Source organism: Peromyscus eremicus, chromosome 2 (genome assembly GCF_949786415.1).
Source record: "Peromyscus eremicus chromosome 2, PerEre_H2_v1, whole genome shotgun sequence".
Lineage (NCBI taxonomy): Eukaryota > Metazoa > Chordata > Mammalia > Rodentia > Cricetidae > Peromyscus > Peromyscus eremicus.
Genome location: NC_081417.1, coordinates 100,213,010 through 100,234,463, shown reverse-complemented (window position 1 = coordinate 100,234,463; position 21,454 = coordinate 100,213,010). Strand labels below are relative to the sequence as shown.

The window sequence follows — 21,454 nt, the reverse complement described above, 5'->3', positions numbered from 1 at the left end:
ATGAGTGAGTACATACCATCTTTGTCCTTCTGGGTTTGGGTTACCTCACTCAGGATGATATTTTCTAGTTCCATTCATTTGCCTGCAAATTTCATGCTATCATTGTTTTTCTCTGCTGAGTAGTACTCCATTGTGTATATGTACCACATTTTCTTAATCCATTCTTCAGTTGAAGGGCATCTAGGTTATTTCCAGGTTCTGGCTATTACAAATAGTGCTGCTATGAACATAGTTGAGCATGTATCTTTGTGGTATGATTGAGCATTCCTTGGGTATATGCCCAAGAGTGGTATGGCTGGGTCTTGAGGTAGATCAATTCCCAATTTTCTGAGAAACCAAGAAGTTGCTTGTTTGCACTTCCTGTTTTACTAGGTAATATTATTTCCTTCTCAGGTCTCTGAGGGAGTTGAAGATTAGACAGTTGTAGTTATAATTTTTCTTGCTAAGAAATTCAGAAAAGAAACTCACTAAGAGGTGTTAAGTGTTTAAGTTTGAAAGACATCATAAGATAGTATTCTGTCGGTAATATAAGTTAGGATAGAAAGTGAATTAGGTACATTTTGGACTCACCGAAATAGGATAGGTAATGGAATATTTTCTCTGGATTTGTCAAATGCAAATGGACTAGACATTGTTGATGTGTTTATTGCATATTGCATATATATATATATATATATATATATATATATATATATATACTGTAGTTATTGTACTTATTGTATATAGTTTTTCTTATAATAGTTATAACTTTTTTTTATTATGTATTAGACAAAAAAAGGGGAAACTGCCTTCAGGCTTTTTATCTTTCTCTATTCTGTATGTCTTTCTTCCCTTCTCACTCCATGGTTGGTTGTGTGACTGGGTAGCTGGCCCTTGGCATTCTCCTCCTCTCCTTTTCTTGTTCCTAGTTCTCTTCTTGTTTTTCTCTCTTCTCCCACACCTAGATTTTCCCCCCTATTTATTCTCTCTTCCTGGCAGCCCTGCCTATTTCTCTCTCCTGCCTAGCTATTGGCCATTCAGCTCTTTATTAAACCAATCAAGTGTTTCAGACAGGCAAAGTAACATAGCTTTAAAGAGTTAAACAAGTGCAACATAAAAGAATGTAACATATCTTTGCATCATTAAACAAATATTCCACAGCATAAATGAATGTAACACATCTTAAACTAATATTCCACAACACTATATATATTTTATGTATTGCCTTTCTTCTCCCCTTTGATGAAATCTGGCTTGTTTTGTAGAAATGGAAACACTGATTCTAAAATTCACACATAAATAGAAGAGACTGGGCACAGCTAACTTTATAAAAGAAACACAAAGACACACTTCCAATATGCAAAATTTGCTACAAATTTACAGTACTCAACACAGTGTGGCAAAGGCATGAGAGTAGACATATAAGCAAAGGAACAGAACTGAGTTCCAGAAATAAACTCATATAACAGTAAACGGTATTCAACAAGGATGCTGAGGAAAAAACTTATTTTCAACAAGTGGTGGAACTGAAAGACGTGAGTGAAAAAAAGTTGAACCTATATCCCACATCACATTAAAATGTTATCAGTAAGACAAAACATGGCTTATTTTCTCTCCTATTCAGAATCTAGGTGTGTGTGTGTGTGTGTGTGTGTGTGTGTGTTGAAAGCAGAGAAAATATTATTTGGGGGGAAACAAGAGGACCAGCAAGATGGAGTGGATAAGATACAAAAGTAAAGAGGGAAAACAAAAAAGTTAACTAAGAATGGATAAAAAATTATATATACATAATATAGTAAGCTATAAAACAGAAGATAGGATTCAGGCTTCATGATCTTTGATTATACATTGGTTTCTTATATCACCCCAAAAAATTGATCAACAGTAAAAACAAAAGTAGACAAGAGTCATAAAAAATGAAAAACATCTTTGTGTTTAAATGAACACCATTAGCTCATGACAGTATAAGTTGATAGACCCAGATATTGGAGGAGAAAAAGCTAGCCTTATTTGTTTCTGTCATTTTCAATAAAATACACGGTAAAAGAGAAATTTGACATTTAATGGGAAAATAAACAAAATCCTCAAGACAATGATTATACCACAGAAAGCTGTATTTTAGAATGATGCTCATGTTTCCTAATGAGTTTATATAAACTCGTAAACTCGGTACAAAAGATAAGACTGATACAATATAACTTATATTGTATATATAATATAATAGCTTATACATAATACATATATATAATATAATAACTTACAGTACACCTTATAGTTTATGTAAAATCAGTAGAAAAAAATCAGACTGGTACAATATAACAAGACACTTTCATTGTTATTAGTCTATTATATATATAGACTAGTAGTAAAAATAGTAAAATAGTAAATAGTAAAAATCCATCCAAAAAATTCAACAAAATAGTTTCAAATTCTGTGTCTGGTGAGGGACTTATATATAGTACATTTACATAGACAGTTTTCCAAAGATATGCAAATAATCAGTAACACATGAAAAGATGTTCAACATCATTAGTCACAAGGAAAATGCAAATTAAAGTCAGAATGAGAACTGGGGATATAACTCAGTGGTAGAGCATTTAGTTATCATGTACAGGGCTCTAGGTTCGATCCCCATTACTACAAAAAACAAGACCCCCCCAAAGCAAGCATGCAATGAGATACCATGTCACAACTGTCACTAGGTTAATTACAGTAAAAAATAGGCAGACAATATTATTATCAAAGATATTTAAAAATAAAAAAACCTCATACACAGCTATTTAGAATAGAGCCTGGCAATTTACTCAAAACCTTAAAATCTAACCTAAAAATCTCACTATAACTTTACCAGAGACAACTGAAAATAAATATGTATATAGGAGAGAAAATTAGTATATTTTCCTTACCTATGAGTGCTTCTGGCTGAGGTCCATGCACACATAAACCAGAATGGAGAAAGAGTGTTTAGAGGATACTGTAACACCATATTTTACACTCTTGAGTGGTAGAATAAAAATTCTCTCAAAATTAGTTTTTAAATTAAACATGGAACCATTTGCTTCTTAATGGAATTTACTAACAAAATTGTTCTTAATATTATATCCTAGTGAAAGATTACATAAAGGCTTTACCAAAAATAAAGTAGACTTTGCTACCCAATATTGGTTCAAATTACAAAACTATAATACCTCACATCACAAAAATAATAGTCTATAAACAAATCCATTCAAACAAGGAAATTTGAAAAGGGAGATTGAATCTTAAATCAATAAACTATTGAATCTCATGAGGTATAAACAATCAAATACTTTAGAGAAGGAAATTTTTATCACATAAAATTCTTAAATCAAGAACATTAAAGAAGGGAATGAGACACAGATTCTTATCAATTCACAAACTTTTAAAGGCCAATTAATCATATTCAAGGTACAAAATTGCTACAAAAGAGCAAACCACAGAATTGATTATTTGAATGACACAAAAAATACAAACAATATCCAAACAGTCATGTAATTGTAAAGGAACACAAGGCAGCATCACTTACCCTTATAAAACTACCAAATTTTTAAAGGTTTAACTTTAAAAGAAAATAATAAAAATTAAAAAAATATATCAAGATTCAATAACCCCAATGGCTCATTGGTTCACTAGATTGTTGAACTGTATAAAATATCTACAATTGATAGAGTCACACCCCAACATATCCCTCTCCCCTTATCAATATTCATTCACACTTATTCAACATGAAAACATACACATACACACATTATTTAACTAAAATGTATTGATGGATATATGCAAACATACACTGAGACATTCTTTCCTTGTGTACACACACAAAATTACTGCCATATTCACTAGCCTTACTTATTTCTGCCTTTTTCAATAAAATATATGATGAAAGAGAAATTTGAAATTTAATGGGAAAATAAATTAACAAAAACCTCAAGACAAAGAGAATACCAGAGAACGATGTTTTATTTCTAAATGATGCTCAAAATGGATGGGAGGATATTATAGAGAATATTACAAAGACTTTTATCCTCTAATAAAATTTTTACTCTTCCCTTTAAGCCAAAGAAAACACTTTCATAGAACCATATGTATTTTTAAATGTTTTGTGGGGTTTTTTTAACATGGTAACTTTAAAGGAACCAGAAAAGAGTCTCCAAAATGTATTGTAATGAATTCTAGACCATTTTGAAAAAGTAAGCCTTAATTTTAAAAAGCCGAACCAATGGTTCTAAGTATATTTTTCAAAACATACTTTATTTCAAAAGCAATAGCCTTTATTTTTTAATGATTACATTTTAGGATAACTATTTGAAGTCAGTTTCCTGCTTTGCAACATCAATATTTAAAAAGCTATGGGTCTTAAGTGAAAGAATATAAATTAATGCTAGTCCCCACTGGTGGATCTGAATATCTAACTTGTTATTTAAAGAAAAAACACGGACTAAACTTCCTGTAAGAGGTTGGGCCCAGGACAGCAGCATGGGTTCAGCTCTTGTCCTATACCTTTACTTTCGCCTCCGCACTGTGTTTTTCTTTTCTCCAGTGTGCTTCCTGGTTCCTCAGTTTCTCCAGGTCATTTAGCAGGTCAGCACAGCGTGTACGTAATTTCTCATTTTCCTCCTCCAGGTTTTTTATAAACAGCCTGTTTTGCTCTTCTTTATTCTGTACACACTCCTTGGTGTCCTGTAGAAGAGTACCGTAAGGGCCGATAAACAAGGGGAAAGAAAGGTGAGAACTAATCAGCAAATACAAACTGTGCAGTTTCATCCCCACAGCAGCTTCTTCTATATTTGATGGCCAAGGTCACCTGTGTACTTTATTGGCCTCTTTTCATGCAGGTGGATGGGTCATATTTTTTCACTGGATGACAGCTTTGATGAGTACACATTTGCAAAGAGCCCATTAATTGATCAAGCTGCCTTTGATGCTGTCCCCAGCTATTTTTGAGACCCACACAGACATATCCTCCCAGACCTGGGTTTTATCAATTAATAATGCCAGTCCCATCAGAATCTAATTACTAGAAGCCACATATTCACACTCCTACTTTCTTAGCTCCATTCCCATCATTAACTATTTATCTGTAAGTTATAAAGCTCTGAGTCTTAGCTTTAAAGCATCTTTATCAGAGTTTTTGCATTTGAGAAAACTGTGTGGTACAGCAGGGCCTAAGGCAATTTTCCTGCAAGCCTGTCACTTTCTGTGCCACAAGGGTTAGCAAAACTTCAAGGGGGACTTCAAAGCAAAGGTACTGTAAAGCCATGCATGAGTCAACACACCTTAACTTCTTGGCTTTTATCTTTAAATTTCTTCTGTAAATCACTGAATTTTTTCCTCAAGAAGACATTTTCTTCATCAACCATAGTCTTCTGTTTTACAAGGTCATTTATTTCCTGTCTTAGGACTGATTCAATCTGTGAAAAGGATTTAAATCAATTGTAAGCTGGCACGTCTAAGAAAAAAAAAGCTCATTTCATGGGATTTATATCTTAGTTGTTAATGTTAGCTTTAATAGTAAAGTCTGACGCCATAGTTCTCACTTCCAGCACCACACCCATGGACTTTCACCTACAAAGTGCAAGCATGGTGCCTATATATTATTTTAAAATGAAACAAATCAAAAACTTAATACTAAATACTAAACCATACATTGAAAGCAAACAGATTTGAGTATATGGAAAGAAAAAATACCAAATTTTGATTTAAAATTCTAACAAGGAAAATGTATGTATAGTTAAAATAAGATATAATTATTCTCTTATTGGGTAACATTTAGAAAACAGTTCTAGGAAACCAACTGTGTGGTTTTGTGAATGAATGAATCATTTCAGAAAATAAAAATAAAAAGGGCCAAGTTGGGTACCAAAATATTTTGTTACAGACAGAAACTAAGATTATACTAATTATAGCTAAATATCATTTACACTAGCTAGATGTTTATTCTATACCTAATTGGGGAATAGAAGATTGCATTCAATTCTTAGCTGTCTCTTCTTCTATTTATAGCTTTGCTCTCAGAAAATGCCTCTTTGTGACACTGTGGGACTCAGCATCAGCCCTAACCCTATCCCAGTAACCTCTTTCATATTTGTAACCTTCAGGAACAAATTCTACTGGACGGTCTGTTGCCACTTCAAATCAAACCCCATATCCTGCTACTATCTCCTCCCTAGAGTCCTGAGACTTTCACTGACATCTCCATCCCTTCAGCCAGCACTTGCTCTCTGGCCTCACACACTTATTTGAAGCCTACAAGTCAGATCCAGCAGTGTCAGCATTTGTCTGCAACCAAGAAGCAGACACAAGAGAATAAAAGATGGGGTTGTGTTGTTGTTGTTGTTGTTGTTGTTGACTGTTATTTAGATTTCTGTAGTTGGTTGGTTGTCTCAGGCAGAGTCTCCCTCTAGCCTTAGCTGGCATGAACTTAATACATAGGCCAGGCTGGGCTCAAGCTCATGGCAATCCTCTTTCCTCAGACTTCTAATACTAAACATTACAGGTCTATACCACCATGTCTGGCTCTGTTTTTGTTTTAAATAAAAACTTCAGTAGAAACTAACTTTTATTCTATCTCTGGTATAACAATGATGCTCAAATCTCTGAACATCTATTCATTTTATATTTCAGTATCTTTTCCTTATTAAGTCCTCTCCAAAGGACTGGAAGATAAATGAAAGCTAGAGCAAGATTCAAGGGTAAAATGAATGGCAGTTAAATGTGAGGAATGATTTAAAGACAGCACCAGTTTTCAACTGACAAGAAAAGAAAGAAAAAAAGAAGTTGTATTGTTAAATGTTCCTTTTATTTTACTTCTACTACAAGTATTTTAGATACTGAATACATCTAAAACTAATGTCTGAAATTGGGTTAAAATGAGGAAAAAGAAAAGCAGAAGCACTCCCCAATGAAATATCACAATGTTGCCATTACCTGTGAGGTCCCAAAGATCCCCCTCATCTTCTAACTGTGCCCTCCACCACCACCACCACCAATTACTCCAGGGGTAACAGCTGTACTGGAAGGATGTATCTTGTTTTCTTATCTTCCTTTTCTTTTTAACAGTTTAAAGAAATACACATTCCTATTAATATATTATCTAGTTGGCCTCACTTTTAACATTATTTATATTAAATATTAAATCATACTATACAAGTTCTGTGTCTCACTATTTTTGTTCAATATTTTCTACCAAATTCATCCATATGGGTGGATACAGTTGTAATCCACTTACACTGGTGGAATATATGGCTCCACTATGAACACACCATGATATATCCATTTCTTCTCACTATATAATTCAGCTCTTCCCCTTTAACGGAAAATGTACACAGACAATGCAGGTACAGCACTCTTAATCATGTCTCCAGATACAAGAGTGAATGAGTTTTTCAAACCATAGAGTTGTGAGCAACTATCTCTGAGCCCAAGAACCGCCATCTTGGAGTGTTCATCTGAGTCCACTTGCAAAACAATTATCTCAGCTGGGCCTGTTGACTATATATATCCATCCCTGTAGAGGGATGCAGAGGGTCATGAGGTCCTCCTGTTACCTGTTATCCCAAATTCCGCCTTAGTAGCACACAGCCTTAGGAAGGGCTGGAGTATATAGGCCAAGGAAGACTAGGAGAGATCTGGCTCCATTTATGTGGCCATGAAAAAACCATCATGTCTGCTAGGTAAAAGCTATCCAGGTGAAGCCTTTTAGGGGAGGAACACCTACACCCCTGTGGTGATATATTGTGTACCCCAGTAAAGCTTACCTGGGGATCAGAGGACAGAGCCAGCCACCAAATTAGGCATAGAGGTCAGGCAGTGGTGGCACACACCTTTAATCCTATCACTTGGGAGGCAGAGATTTATCTGGATCTCTGTGAGTTCAAGGCCATACTGGGATACATGAGAGAAATAGAACCAGGCAGTGGTGACACATGCCTTTAATATCCGGAAGTAATACGGCAGGACACAGAAAGGTAAATAAAGTGTGAGGAAACAGGAACTCTCTCTCTTGAGGCTGAGGATTTCGTAGAGATATGCTAGTGGACCTTTTAAGATTCGTGTTACACACCCTTGTAAGTAACCCCTCACCCAAGCTCTATAAGAAAGCCCAAAAAACTCATTGGTTCCTCAAAATAAGCTTTGGTAGAACTGTGCTTCAGCTTATCCCCGGGACTTGAGGGGGAGTAGACATTGCTTATGCCTCCCACAGGAAGGAATTTCAGCAACAAGAGTACAATCTATGAATGGTTCATTAGATTGAGTTAGTCATCAAACCAAGTATTGGAGGAAAACGAAAAAAAATAGAATGTAACAATGATATGCACAAATTCTTAGCAAAAAAAACCCCCAATACCTGTAAGAATTATAAATTCAAAGATATAAACATTAAATACCTTCAGAAATAGAAACATCTATAGGTCTATCCTTCCAAAGAAGTGAAAAAAATTAAGAGTATTATCTATTCTAGAATAGGTTCAAACCCTAAAAAGGGATGCATACCAAAGGTTTCTCATTATAGGGAGCTAAACATTAGCTCCCAACATGAAGGACACAAGGAGTAAGTTCATCTGTGAGTTACTTATTATTTAAAGTTTGGCAATTGTATGATTTAGTAAGATGTGAAAACAGACACAGACCTAATTTGTAAATAAAAACATAGAGTAAGGTGATGGGTGATGTTGTTCTATATGCTATGAATATGTGTTGCTCTGATTGGTTGATAAATAAAGCTGTCTGGCTAATAGTGAGGCAGAATAAGGTTAGGCAGGACATTCCAACTAGAGAGAGAGAAAAGAGAAAGAGAGGAGAAGAGATGCTGCTAGCCGCTGCCAGAAGAAGCAACATGTAAAGTACCAGTAAGCCACAAGCCATGTGGCAAAGTATAGATTTACAGAAATGGATTAATTTAAGATGTAAAAGCTAGCTAGTGAGAAGCCTGAGCCATTAGGCCATATCATTTGTAAATAATATAAGCCTCTGTGTGTTTATTTGGGTCTGAGCAGCTGTGGGACCGGCAGGTGAGAGAAATTTGTCCTGACCACAGGCCTGGCAGGACACAGGAAAACTTTCAGCTACAGTAAGGTTTGTTATTGGCTAGCCCAAACTATTATATTCTGATAATTAGTTGGACAAGTAATATTCTTCTGCATAATCATCAGTGTTACTCAAAGATGAGTTTCTGACAGAAAGTTGATAAACTCTCAAACTTTCATAATTCTATAAATTTAAGCATATTTTCCTAATAAAAAAATCTAATTTAAATAATGAAAGTACAGGTATATACAGTATAAACTTAGATTTATGATACTTTTTCAGCAAATCTTTCTAGATATAGTAAATTTCTAAGAGTTTGACATGAGTTCACACTAAAATAGCAAACAGAACTCAGAAGAACCATAAAGCATAAAGGGCAACAAGACAAAGTATGTCTGAAACAAATAATTTATTATTGACAAGCCAAGAAATGAATAATTTAAATCATGGTCAAGAGAAGTCTATGGAGTAAGTATGGATTAGAGAACAGCACACAACCTAAAACCCTACTAGGCAGTACTGGAGTACAGTTTATTTATTATTAATTACAAACTACTTTCAAAATGGAAATAAGAGCTTCAGTAACATACAGAGAATGAATGAAACAACCACAACTAAAACAAAGATGAAGAAAAGAGAGGAAGAGGAAGAAAACTAAGAACAACTGAAAACCAACATTTGTTTCTGTGCTTCTTACAAGGTATTGAGATGGGGGGAGGGAAGGGAGTGAAGATATTAAAGAGCAACATTTGATTAACTGCAGTATAGTAGGTTATCAGAAGTCATGTCATTTCCTATAATAAAAAAAAATGTTTCACGACATAACTTAATCTATAATCAGCAATGACTTAGCTACACTTCTGAGACAGAACTGCAAAGGTTCAACCCTCCCCCCAGCTGGCAGGGTTTATTGTTTGTTTGGGAAGCTTTATTTCTTTTTTCTTTATTTGTTGATTAGCTGGTTTTTGTGAAAATGCTTGTTTAAATTTATTTTATTGGACATGCATTAGCTTTGTTGCTGATTTAATGCTGTGGAATAATTCTTCTGTACACTGTGAATATATATTACTCTCATTGGTTAATAAAGAGCTGACAGGCCGGTAGCCAGGCAGGAAGTATAGGTGGACAGCCAAACACAAAGGGCTCTGGGAGGAGGAAAGGTGAGTCAGAGGAGTTGCCAGGAGCTGCAGAGGGAACAGGATTGCTGGAGGACAGATAAAGCCATGAGCCATGTGGCAAAATGTAGATTAATAGAAATGGGTTAATTTAAGTTGTAAGAGCTAGTTAATAATAAGCCTCAGCTATCAGCCGACCATTTATAATTAATATAAGCCTCTGTGTTGGTTATTTGGGAGCAGGGGGCCAGGACAGGAAAACTCTGCCTACATTTGGGCAGTTTTCCTTTTTTTTTTCTTTGTTGATTAGCTGGTTTTTGTAAAAATTTTTGTTTAAATTTACTTTTATTAGACATGAGTTAGTGTTGTTGCTAACTTTCTGAAGCCTGAGTGCTAATGCAGCCCACACATGACCCTCCATCCACACTGGTCTGTGGATCTGGGAGATTAGATGTGGTAGTATATAGAAGGACACACACCTATCGCTTCTGTAGCTGCAGCAACACCACTGTCCCTAGTGCTGTGTCTGCCCTTTGATCACCATGACATCTTCAGCTACCACAGCAACTGTATGTACTACAGCCACTTCAGTTGTCTTCGTACTTGCTGCTGCTGCCACAATAATCTACTCAGTGCTAGAGGCTGATGCTTCTAAAGTTGCCATATCTACTATTACCAGCTTCCTTCCTGATTTGCTAGACTTTTCCTACAGCATCCTCATCATCATTCAAGTGCTGATGACCCAACAGGCAGGAGCAGCCTGATGTTCAGTGAGAAGCCTGGTGCTACATGCAAATAGTAATCAGGATGGGTGCAGAAATTCATCTTCAATCAGCAGTAAACTTTGGCCTTTACCAGCCTGGTCCTTTGGCCTACATAAACTTAAATCCACATGTCCTCACAGAGTCAGTCTAGGAAGACTCCACCCTATATACTAGCTCCCCCATGCTGCAGAATCAGCCCAAAGAATCCTTAGTGTAATGGTTTTGCTCTGCCTTTTCACTATTTCAATCAAGAAATGAGCAGTACCCTGAGCTGAACTAGTAGGTAAGAACTGGGATGGCTGACAGAGCAGATGGCTGATTAAGAAATGAGTACTCCCAACACTAAGGGCTGAGAGCTCACAACACTGAGAGCTGAGAACTCACACTACAAGGAGCTGCACTTTTGGTTTTCATAATTTTTGTCTGAATTGAGCTAAGGAATATTCCACTCACTGGTAACAGTCTTACCAAAAGAAATTTCATGGCAGTCTACTATCAATTATATATGTGATAATATTAGGTTTCACTTCTGTGAACATTATTTATAAAAGCTAAACCTACACACCCTAACATTATACCAATTTGACTAGACACACAGTAAAGACTTGAACTCAAGGAAATGCCATTCTGATTGATACTGTATTTCACAAACTGTAAGTCCTGGGGGGAAATTACTTAATATTATTCAGTGAAACAACCAAAATTCAACAGAGGGACTTCTCTTTTTCCAGTCCAGCATAGAAGGATTTTTAAAGCCCCATTTCTAGCCATACAAGAAAGATGAACCCTCAACAAAATGAAAATTCACAGTTCTTGGATTCATCAGAGAACTGAGGTCTCTGGCAAATCAATATTTTGTCAAATTCAAGAGACAGAGAAGAAGTACAGACAAAACCAAATTATGAGAGTACAAGACCAGAGCAGAGAGTTCCACCGGACCCAGTAGGAGGCAGAAGAGCCTAATCTATCTAGGAGAAATTATTGAAGGGTGTGGGCAAGTCTGAGCCTTGCTCCCAGAGGGCCCAGATATGGATGGGGAGGAGGGATGCATACTTTTATAAATTCTTCCTTAAAACTGCCACAGGATGATTATAGAATAGTTCATTCAGATGCCAGTAGAGAAGGGAAACATACCAAGTTTTAAATGGATCCAATAAAAAAGACATGTGCCACAAAAAAAGAAAAAATAAATATATACATAGAATGTTCTTATCTATTTACTTAAATTAACCTTTGTGAGAAACTGAATTCACAGAATTCACCCTTGCTAGCCCAGAACGTGGAAATGTATTGTCATTTATGAAAGCCAATGCAGTTTTAACAGTATAGTTAATCCTGATTATCAAGTTGATTGGATGGAGAAGTACCTAGGAGGTGAGTAAAGTGTACTGCCCAGCTATGTCTATGAGGGCATTTCAAGGTAGCAAGGATCCACCCTGAAAGTAGGTAGAGCCATTCCATGTTCTGAGGACCCAAGAGGAGAAACAATGAAAGGAGCCAGCACTGACATCTCTTAGTCTCCTGGCCACCACACAATGACCTGTGTGCCCTACACTCCCTCCTTGTCAAAATGGGCCAAAACTTCAGAAGCTGTGAGCCAAGATGAATTCTTCTCCCTTTAAGATGTTCCAGTCAAGTATTTGTCAAAGTAACAAGAAAGAATACAGAAAATAGGTTCCAGGAGTAGATTTATTGCTATGACCATGAGGCAGAACCATTTGGAACTAGTCTGGGAGAAATGTGGAAAAGTGTGGAGGTGTAAACTATAAGACTGACATACTGCCTACTGCAATAGAAGAATGGAGATGCAGATTTATTCTGTAGTAGTTCCTTCCTACATTGAAACTCTCCACCCTACAGGGAAGCTCCTTAAGACAGAAGGTAAATAACTCAAAGTAACTTCAAGAAGTCCCTAAAATTGACGACATTCATTAGGACCCTCCATCCCAAGAGGAAACAAATATAGACTTTCGACACTCACTCTTTAAACTGAGCCACCTGGAAAGAACACTGTCCAGGCTGTTGAGCTGCCTACAGGCTGTGCTATGCCGTGTGCTCCAGGTTCCCAGCTTTGGGAGCTGTCATTCATGCTGGGATGGGCTTTGGTGGTGCAGCTGTCTTTGACTCACTTCTGTTCCTATAAGTGACCCCTCACCCACATTCCTGTAAGTAACCCCAATAAAACTCATTGGTTGACCAAGTTGAACTTTGGTGGTATCTATACTTTGTCATGGGCTCCCTATCTGAGGTGAGTAGACATGTGTGCTGAGTCTCCCTAGGAAAAATCTTGTCATACAACAAAACTGCAGAAGATCTACAATGTTGTTAGAAATCTGGGCAAGAACTCCGATCAGAATGCTGAACAAAAAATGGACAGTACTTGTGACATGTCAAGTAAATGAGGACTCAAATGGAAACTCGAACAGAGAGGATCTGTGATGCATTCTCATAAAGAGTTTGTAGTTTGTCTGTGTCCTGAAACTTTGTGAGAAGCTAAGTTTTAAAATGACAGACTAATTAATCTGGTGGAGAAAATTTCAAAGCCACCCAGCATAGGGGTGGCAACATGATTATTACTAGATACACACAATCAGGCTTACAGGAGAATTGAGAGCATAAGGATTTGAAGAATCAGTTTGTCCATAAAATGAGCATGGTGAAAGATGGGGCTAAGGAACCTGTGGGTACCAAAACATCAGAGCTTTTTAAAAGAGCCCAGGTTTGTTGCAGCTAGATAAGAGGAAAGATGGTAGTACCTCAGAAATTAGCTGAATTCCACCAATTTCAGGATCAAGTATGTAGAATTTTTAACTCATTTAAAACACTTTGATTTAAGATAAGTGTGTGGCACTCTGCTTGTATAGGATCGCCTAAGGAAGTGCTTCCCTCCATTACCAGTCATTTAGGAATTCAAAGGCTGCTACATCCATGATGTAAGGAGGCACAGCTATTGCCTAAGCTGAGGACAGGCCTAGCACTGTTCACATGATACAGTTCTGCAGATTTAGAATCCAAGAATCATGGAGTCATCTCGCCCAGATTTTAAAGGAAGGGTTAGGAAGCCAAGCTTTGTATAGTAATGCCAGTATCCCTTCAAACAGCCCTAGAGAGAACAATGCATGATGCTGTAAGAGTAAAAACCAAACTCAATGTAGGCCTATAGAAAGAAGAGATGCCAGAAATGCACACTATCTGTCAGGGAAAGCTGCAGAGAGCAGATCCAACTCCAAAGAGAGCCCAAGTGGGCTGCAGATGGCAAGGATATAGAGGTAGGGTTCCCCAAGTCCTTTGTGCCCCAAATCATACCATCATGTGCCCCATGTGCCAAAAAGGAGCTCCAGGACTTACTGTTTATCCTACTGGTTTTGGTCTTCCTTTAGTCTCATCCCTCCTTCCCATGTCCCCATCCTTCTACTTTTATATGGGAATGTTTACTCTGTGCTGGAAATCTGTAATCTTTTTTTTAAACTTTACAATGGCCAATAAATAAGAGTTTGAATTGAGTCTCAGAAGAGCCTATGAACTTGGAGCTCTGAAAAAGGCCAGTACTAAGACTATAAGGAACTCTTGGAGATGGACTGGGTATATTTTGCAATATGAGCTAGAGAGAAGCCACAGAAGACAAGGTAGAATGGTATAGTTTGACTGTAAAATGCACCCCCACAGGCTCATTGGATGGAATTTTGTAGTCTAGGGAGAGCGCACACATTTTTGTGGTAATAATATACTGATTATATAAACACAAGTAAACTATAAATTTTTGTTTAATTATGGAATTTAAGTTATATATAAAAGATAGGATTGCAAATAATGCAAATAATTATGCAAATTTTCAAAAGATAAAGCAGAGTAGTACCAATTATTGTGAATCTTTTCTATAACCGAAACCATGTAAAAATGTATGTATCAAAAACATGTGACTAATAATGTAGCAAAAATAAAAATACAATAAAACAATGAATAATAAATATTATTTTAAAATCTCAAAGCCTGTTAAGCATTTTAATGAGTTTTATATCTAATCAATTTAGAAGACAAGGAGTACGGTAAGAACATGGTATAATAATAAAAGATTGACTACAGTGGTTTCAAAACAATGCTTTCATGCAGCAACACTAGTATACTTAATGACTATTATAACACAAACTTCAAATAATTTTAAAGCTCTACAACCTGAAGCAAATACATTTTTGATATTCTTACTAGAATACAACCTGCTCCAGTTCTTGTATTTTAACATCCTTGACTTGTAAAATTTCCAGAACTTTTCTGTCTTTGGCTTCAGATTTCTGTTTTTCTCTAGAAATAGAAAATCAGAGTTTATTAGTCGTAATTCCTACACATTCCAATGATACAGTTGCTGTTGTGTTGTTTCCCAGAAGCTCATATATGATAAACAAATGTCTACCACTGTCCCAGTTCATAACTAAGTCTTTAAATGGTCACAATCGTGGTAGCAAACATAAATTTAAAGTATAAAGAATTAAATTATCTGTGTCATCAGCTCTCTCAGAATTAATCAGAAACCATATGGCAAGTGACAGCAACTTAACTAGTACTGACAACTGTGACAACTTCATTTTCAAGAAATAGTTTAGTTTCTAGGTGTAGATAGATGATAATCAATATGTAAAACACAATTTAACTTTGATCATAAGATAATTTTCAAGACTTTAATAAATAAGTAAAACTGCTCTTATTAATGTAAGTACTTTATACAGATTGATGATAGCAATATTCAATACCCAGTATTGGACACTATATGTTACAATCCTGAGGTAGCAGTGGCATGAAGATTATATGAGGTTACCTGCTCCACCAGAGGGAATTTCTGCTTCGTAGTAAAACATGGTCAAAAGCCTATGACTTGGAAGATAACAGGTCCTGGGGGAATCTACAGTTGTTGTTTTGCCAAATGGTCGTGATGTCAAACTAAATTCTAAATACTCATGTTTATACTCATATACTTGTGTTGCTCTCAACTTTAGTCAGAAATGCTTCTTTTGTCAGTAGGTAGTGGCTAATACAGAGATATAACTGATCAATGTGCTGAGAATAAATAGCCATGAGTGCTTAGCTGTGGATAGGTCATCCATCTCAATCTCCCACTATCCAAGACTCAATGAAGAGAAGGTAGAAATAAAGGTAGAAAAAAAAAGTCAGATCATTTACAGGAAGAACTGTAAAATGCCGACTTCCAGACATGACAAGGTTCTTGTATGTATCAATTCACAGGAGCTGTAGTTACCTGAACAAGACCTGCACAAAATTAAGGCAGTCAAACTGACAGCATGAAGCCCCCAAGCCCAAAGCCTATCAGAGGGGAATACTTTTTTTTCCATTCTTTTACTTGAAGGTAGTTCCTCAAATCCAATCAGAGAGCAACAGATAACCTGCATAACCTTCAGGCCACTATTACATCAATGGGCACATCTTGCCTGGCTGCTTGTTTGTTAAAAATTAAATTCCTTGGAAAGACTTTTATAATCTATATTCTACCTTTAATTTCCTCCCAGTAGGCATTCGTACTCACCATTCTTCTACAAAAGCTCTCATCAGGATTACTGGGGATCTGAATATTGCAAAACCCAGCCATTACTAAGAACTTTTCTCTACCTTACAAATGTGTAACATTTGACACAGTGGTCCTTCCCTTCTTCTAGAAGTACTTCATGCACTTACCTTCCTCTGTTGACCCTTCTCCTGTGCTGCTGGTTTGTGCTATCATTCATCCCTCTCCCTCCTTCCCTATCTTCTTAACCTAGAAACATTGAGGTACTCCAGCATTCAGTTATCACACTTGTTTATCCCAAATCAGTTTTTGGTGATCTACTTTTAAGGTCTGAAAAATTAGATACTATCTACTCTTACTGCTTTTTCCTGACCATACTAGATGAAGAACTGTTTGAAGCTATACATTAAATAAACATACTAACAAAATCTGCTGCTCTCTGGTTGGATTTGAGGCCTTCCTTCTACACAGGACAGAATTCATGCCTGACAATGTAAACTTGATTGAAAGCCCATGGCTTTGGAACGTCATAGGACCTGGAAGGAATGGGGACCTACTACTGTAGTTTTGCTAAACAGACTAATCAAACTGCCTTTTAAACATTTATGTGTATATCCATAAATTAGTGCTGCTCTTTACCATAGAAGGCAGAACTGCAGTGGGTAGTAATGCAGAGACACTTGCTGTGGGACGTTCTGTATGTTAAATGTGTTGCTCTGATTGCTTAATAAATAAAACACTGATTGGCCAGTAGCCAGGCAGGAAGTATAGGCAGGACAAGGAGAGAAGAGAATTCTGGAAAGTGGAAGGCTGAGGCAGGGAGACACTGCCAGCTGCCGCCATGGAAAGCGAGATGTAAGGTACCGGTAAGCCACGAGCCATATGGCAACTTATAGATTAATAGAAATGGGTTAATTTAAGATATAAGAACTAGATAACAAGAAGCCTGCTGCAGCCATACAGTTTGTAAGCAATATAAGTCTCTGTGTGTTTACTTGGTTGGGTCTGAGTGGCTGTGGGACTGGCAGGTGAGAGAGATTTGTCCTGACCATGGGCCAGGCAAGACCAGGAAAACTCTAGCAACAGACACTAACTTGTAGAAATGTTCAGAATAAGTGACTGTTTAGTGCTCAGCCCATATCTATATCAACTTCCCCAGGCTCCAGGAACATCATCGAAGAGGGGACAGAAAGAATATAAGAGCCTGGCCCGGCGGTGGTGGCGCACGCCTTTAATCCCAGCACTTGGGAGACAGAGCCAGGCGGATCTCTGTGAGTTCGAGGCCAGCCTGGTCTCCAAAGCGAGTTCCAGGAAAGGCGCAAAGCTACACAGAGAAACCCTGTCTCGAAAAACCAATTAAAAAAAAAAAAAGAATATAAGAGCCTGAGGATGGAGAGGAGTCCTATGAAATGCTGTTAAGTGGAAATGATGTGACCATAGCACTTACAAAATCACTGCAGTAAGTCACCTGCACAAGAACCTTACAAGGGCAAGCCAACCAGATTAGTCAGCAAGCCAGTTACAACACACACACACACACACACACACACACACACACACACACACACACACACACTGCTCATGTCAGGGCTGACCATTTGGTTTTGGACCATCAGTTGGTATGCTCTTTTCTATGGAAGGCTACATCTCCTGCTCCTAGCATTCTTTAGGTGCCTGTAATTCTTTGTGTAAGGTTGAGGCCTCCTGGGCCCATTAGTTCTCACAGGCTGTCAAAGCAATAGCATGAATATTACCTAAGTTAGAAGTGCAAGCTCTTCGTCCAACCCCAGACACACTGAACCAAAAATTCCAAGGAAGGAGCACTAAATGTCTTTCCCTCTCAAATCCCTATGTTGAAATTCTATTTCCAATTTTGATATTTGAGGGTGTGCTCCTCAAAAGTTAGTGGTCAGAGAGGCAGGGCCCTCATTAATTATTTTAACACTCTTAAGAAAGACATTAGATGATCCCCTACATACACCCTATAAAGATACAAAAAGGTAGCCACTGAGAAAGACACTATTTTTGCCAGCACCTTTGTTTGGATCTGCTAACTTGAGGACCATTAAAAAATAACTTTTTGTAGTTGGAACCACCTGAGTATGCATATATATTTTGTTACAGCTAGACTAAGATTTCAAGTGGTTAGGATACACACTAAATGCTACTGCAACAACAATCATTTACATGGCTATAAAGAGACCAGGTAATACAATACTGGAGCTATAGATCACAAATTAAATACATTATACAAAGTGTAAATTCAAAGATAAACTTTAGTGACATTGTATAGCAAAAAAAAATCTAAAACTGACTATAATTTTAAATTGAAAAAAAAATGACAACTCAAAATCTTCATGTAAATAGTTCAACAACTCTTCTTGAAGCACAGAATAATTAATGCTTCCAATACAATAAAATGTTCCCAACAGAACACTCTGCAACATGTACCAGTACTTTTTACTTAGAAATTATGAGCTAAAAAGAGATTGTTTATAGCACCACGGACTTATGTGGATAATTCAATTAATTCTTGCACACCGTATGTGCAAGATATTTTTAAAAGGATCCTCAAAAAAAAAAAAAAGAAAGAAAGAAAAAGAAAACCCTGTCAAGAAGTTGATGATGATCAATGGCTTAGACAAACTCCTGTTCAGCTAATTAGAACCACTGATGTGCAATAATGATGTGAGCTAAGAGTATGTGCAGCCTTCTTTAGGATGAAAAATGGAGTGAAGAAAGGCTGTCAGATGTGTACAAGTTTAAAGCTCCAGACACTTTCCCCAGGAGAACCACCCATGTAAACACTCACCACTACTGCACTCAGCCACAGGAATTACCATGCTAACTTGCTGCCATTTTTCTAAACTACAAAACTGGGAAATTATTCTAAATCATTAAGAAACAAATTTTTATTGTGTTATAGACCATGTCATATATTATACAATATGACAGGATCATATTTTCTGGGCTTGAGCCCATTTTTAATGAGATGTCAAAATGAAATATTAGAGTCTAAAAGAAACATTTAACTGTAAATGAGATAATGATATTGGTATGAATTAGAAAACAAAGAAAATTAAAAAGCAAAACTTACAGAGGTTGATTGTTCTTAATTGACAGATACATAATAATAAAGAACATAATAAAGCTGCCTGACTGTTTTCTCACATCTAAATGTGGTGTCCCTTATATGTACATTTTATATGTAGTATTGGCTATCATTTTCAAAAATATTCCCAATTTCTAGTAAACATTTATATTCCAATACAGCAAGACTGATAAACATGGATGTTTAGGGAAATGAGAATTATACTATTATCAAATTCTTTATCCTTTCATCTATGAAGTGTTCTGACTGTTTTCATGTTTTGAATACGTAGAGTTACTGTTGTAATACCTATGAATTAGATACTAAGAAAAACTGAAAAAGTAGTTGCAAAAATATCTTACACATGGGATCTATCCCATAGTAAGAATGATTTTTAAATAAAATTGCTACTATATTGTTTGTAGATCCTAATACAAACATCTGTTGCAGTGTTTCAGAGTTACATAAAATTAACACTTCTATAGTTTTTACATATAATTTCATTTTATGAAATAACCAAAATTTAGAACTATTGTATTTTAAAAATAAATGTCTAAATTTATATCTTAAAACCAGAACCCAGATGTAAAATAAGCCTCCCACATAAAAAATAACTGATTTGATTTCCATGTCCAATCAAGTAGGTCCAAAGTAGAACACAGAATTAAGTCAGGCTAATATATCTGATTCTGTAAATGATACTAGCAATGTATTTATGAATATCTCAAGTAAATAAGAAATAAATTACATTTATATGAACATAACTTATATTTAAATATTACTAAATAGTAGAACAAATACTCTTATTTACCTACTAAATTCATTTCTAAAGTTGAAGCTTGTGACATTTTCTGTTTTGTGATTACAAATTAAATGTCTTGATTTTCCTATACTTCTTTATTACCTAAAAGTCCAGATATTTCTGCATATACTCAGCTCATTACATAAAGTATTCATGAAAGAAACAGACAAGATTATATATTGTATGACTTTAATAAATGTGTAAATATTTCTCACTCAGAATCTAGAAGTCTCTTCTAATGTTCAGAAATATCAGCGCTTTAGAACAGGCTGTTTTAACATCTGCACATCACCAGGGTTGCCCCCAAGGACTTTTAAATGATGCCTGCCTGTGCTGAATAAAGTGCTAACTTGCACCTTGCATTTTGTACTGTGTCCTGAGCAGCCATCCAGTTGGTACACCACCAGCTGAATTCCCACAGGCCACTGCTCACTCAGGCTTGACTGCAATTATCATGTCAATATTTTGTGCTCTCATATGCAGATATGCACATACACAAACCACATAATACTTTTTCTTTTCCATGGACTGTTGAATTATGTTCAGTGTTTGGGGAAAATTTTAATGAAATAAAAATAAACTTTCACTAAATGAAAACAATCATGATTATTTTTTTAAAAAAACAAAACCTGTGTTTCTGTATCACCTTCTGCTGTGTATAAAATGATCAGAATTTTAAAATAGCTATTCTATACCATACCCTCACAATTCTTTAATTTAAAGGTCTTCATAAAAGTTAAAAGATGATGTCAAGCTTCTTGAATCTATTGTGAAAGTTCAAATGCATTTCTTCACACTTTTATTGCATGTTCTCTCACCTTGAACACTAGAGTGTTTCTAATTAAACATCTTCCTGCTAGCTCCCATGACCATCCATCCATATCTCTGCCTTCATAGCTGTGGCAACAGAAAAAGGGCTCAGCAAAAATATTCTTATGCACTGAGTAGAACAGCCTAGCAGCAACACTGCCAGATGGCAGGATTCTGGCAGCTCCACTTCTGGGGTCTCCAGCCAGCCATGCTACTACCATGCTCCAAAATGCAACCTCTTTGCAGGCTGTGTAGGCCTAATACACATGGGACAGAACACAGCCATATAGCAGCTGTGCAGCCCATGTGTTTAGGGGTGGAATGGAGCAGGGGAGA

At 36.4% G+C, this 21,454-nt stretch overlaps 1 protein-coding gene across 6 annotated transcripts in view; it reads right to left on the bottom strand.

Annotated features, from left to right (window-relative positions):
- Window positions 1-21,454, bottom strand: part of Cntln (centlein) — a 254,855-nt gene that overhangs the window by 184,613 nt on the left and 48,788 nt on the right. For all 6 annotated transcript variants that reach the window (XM_059254498.1, XM_059254499.1, XM_059254500.1 and 3 more), the window contains exons 3-5: window positions 15,118-15,202; window positions 5,274-5,408; window positions 4,498-4,677 (exon numbers count right to left, since the gene is read on the bottom strand). In XM_059254498.1, coding sequence (XP_059110481.1) covers window positions 4,498-4,677; window positions 5,274-5,408; window positions 15,118-15,202 — 400 coding nt within the window. The remainder of the gene's footprint in view (window positions 1-4,497; window positions 4,678-5,273; window positions 5,409-15,117; window positions 15,203-21,454) is intronic.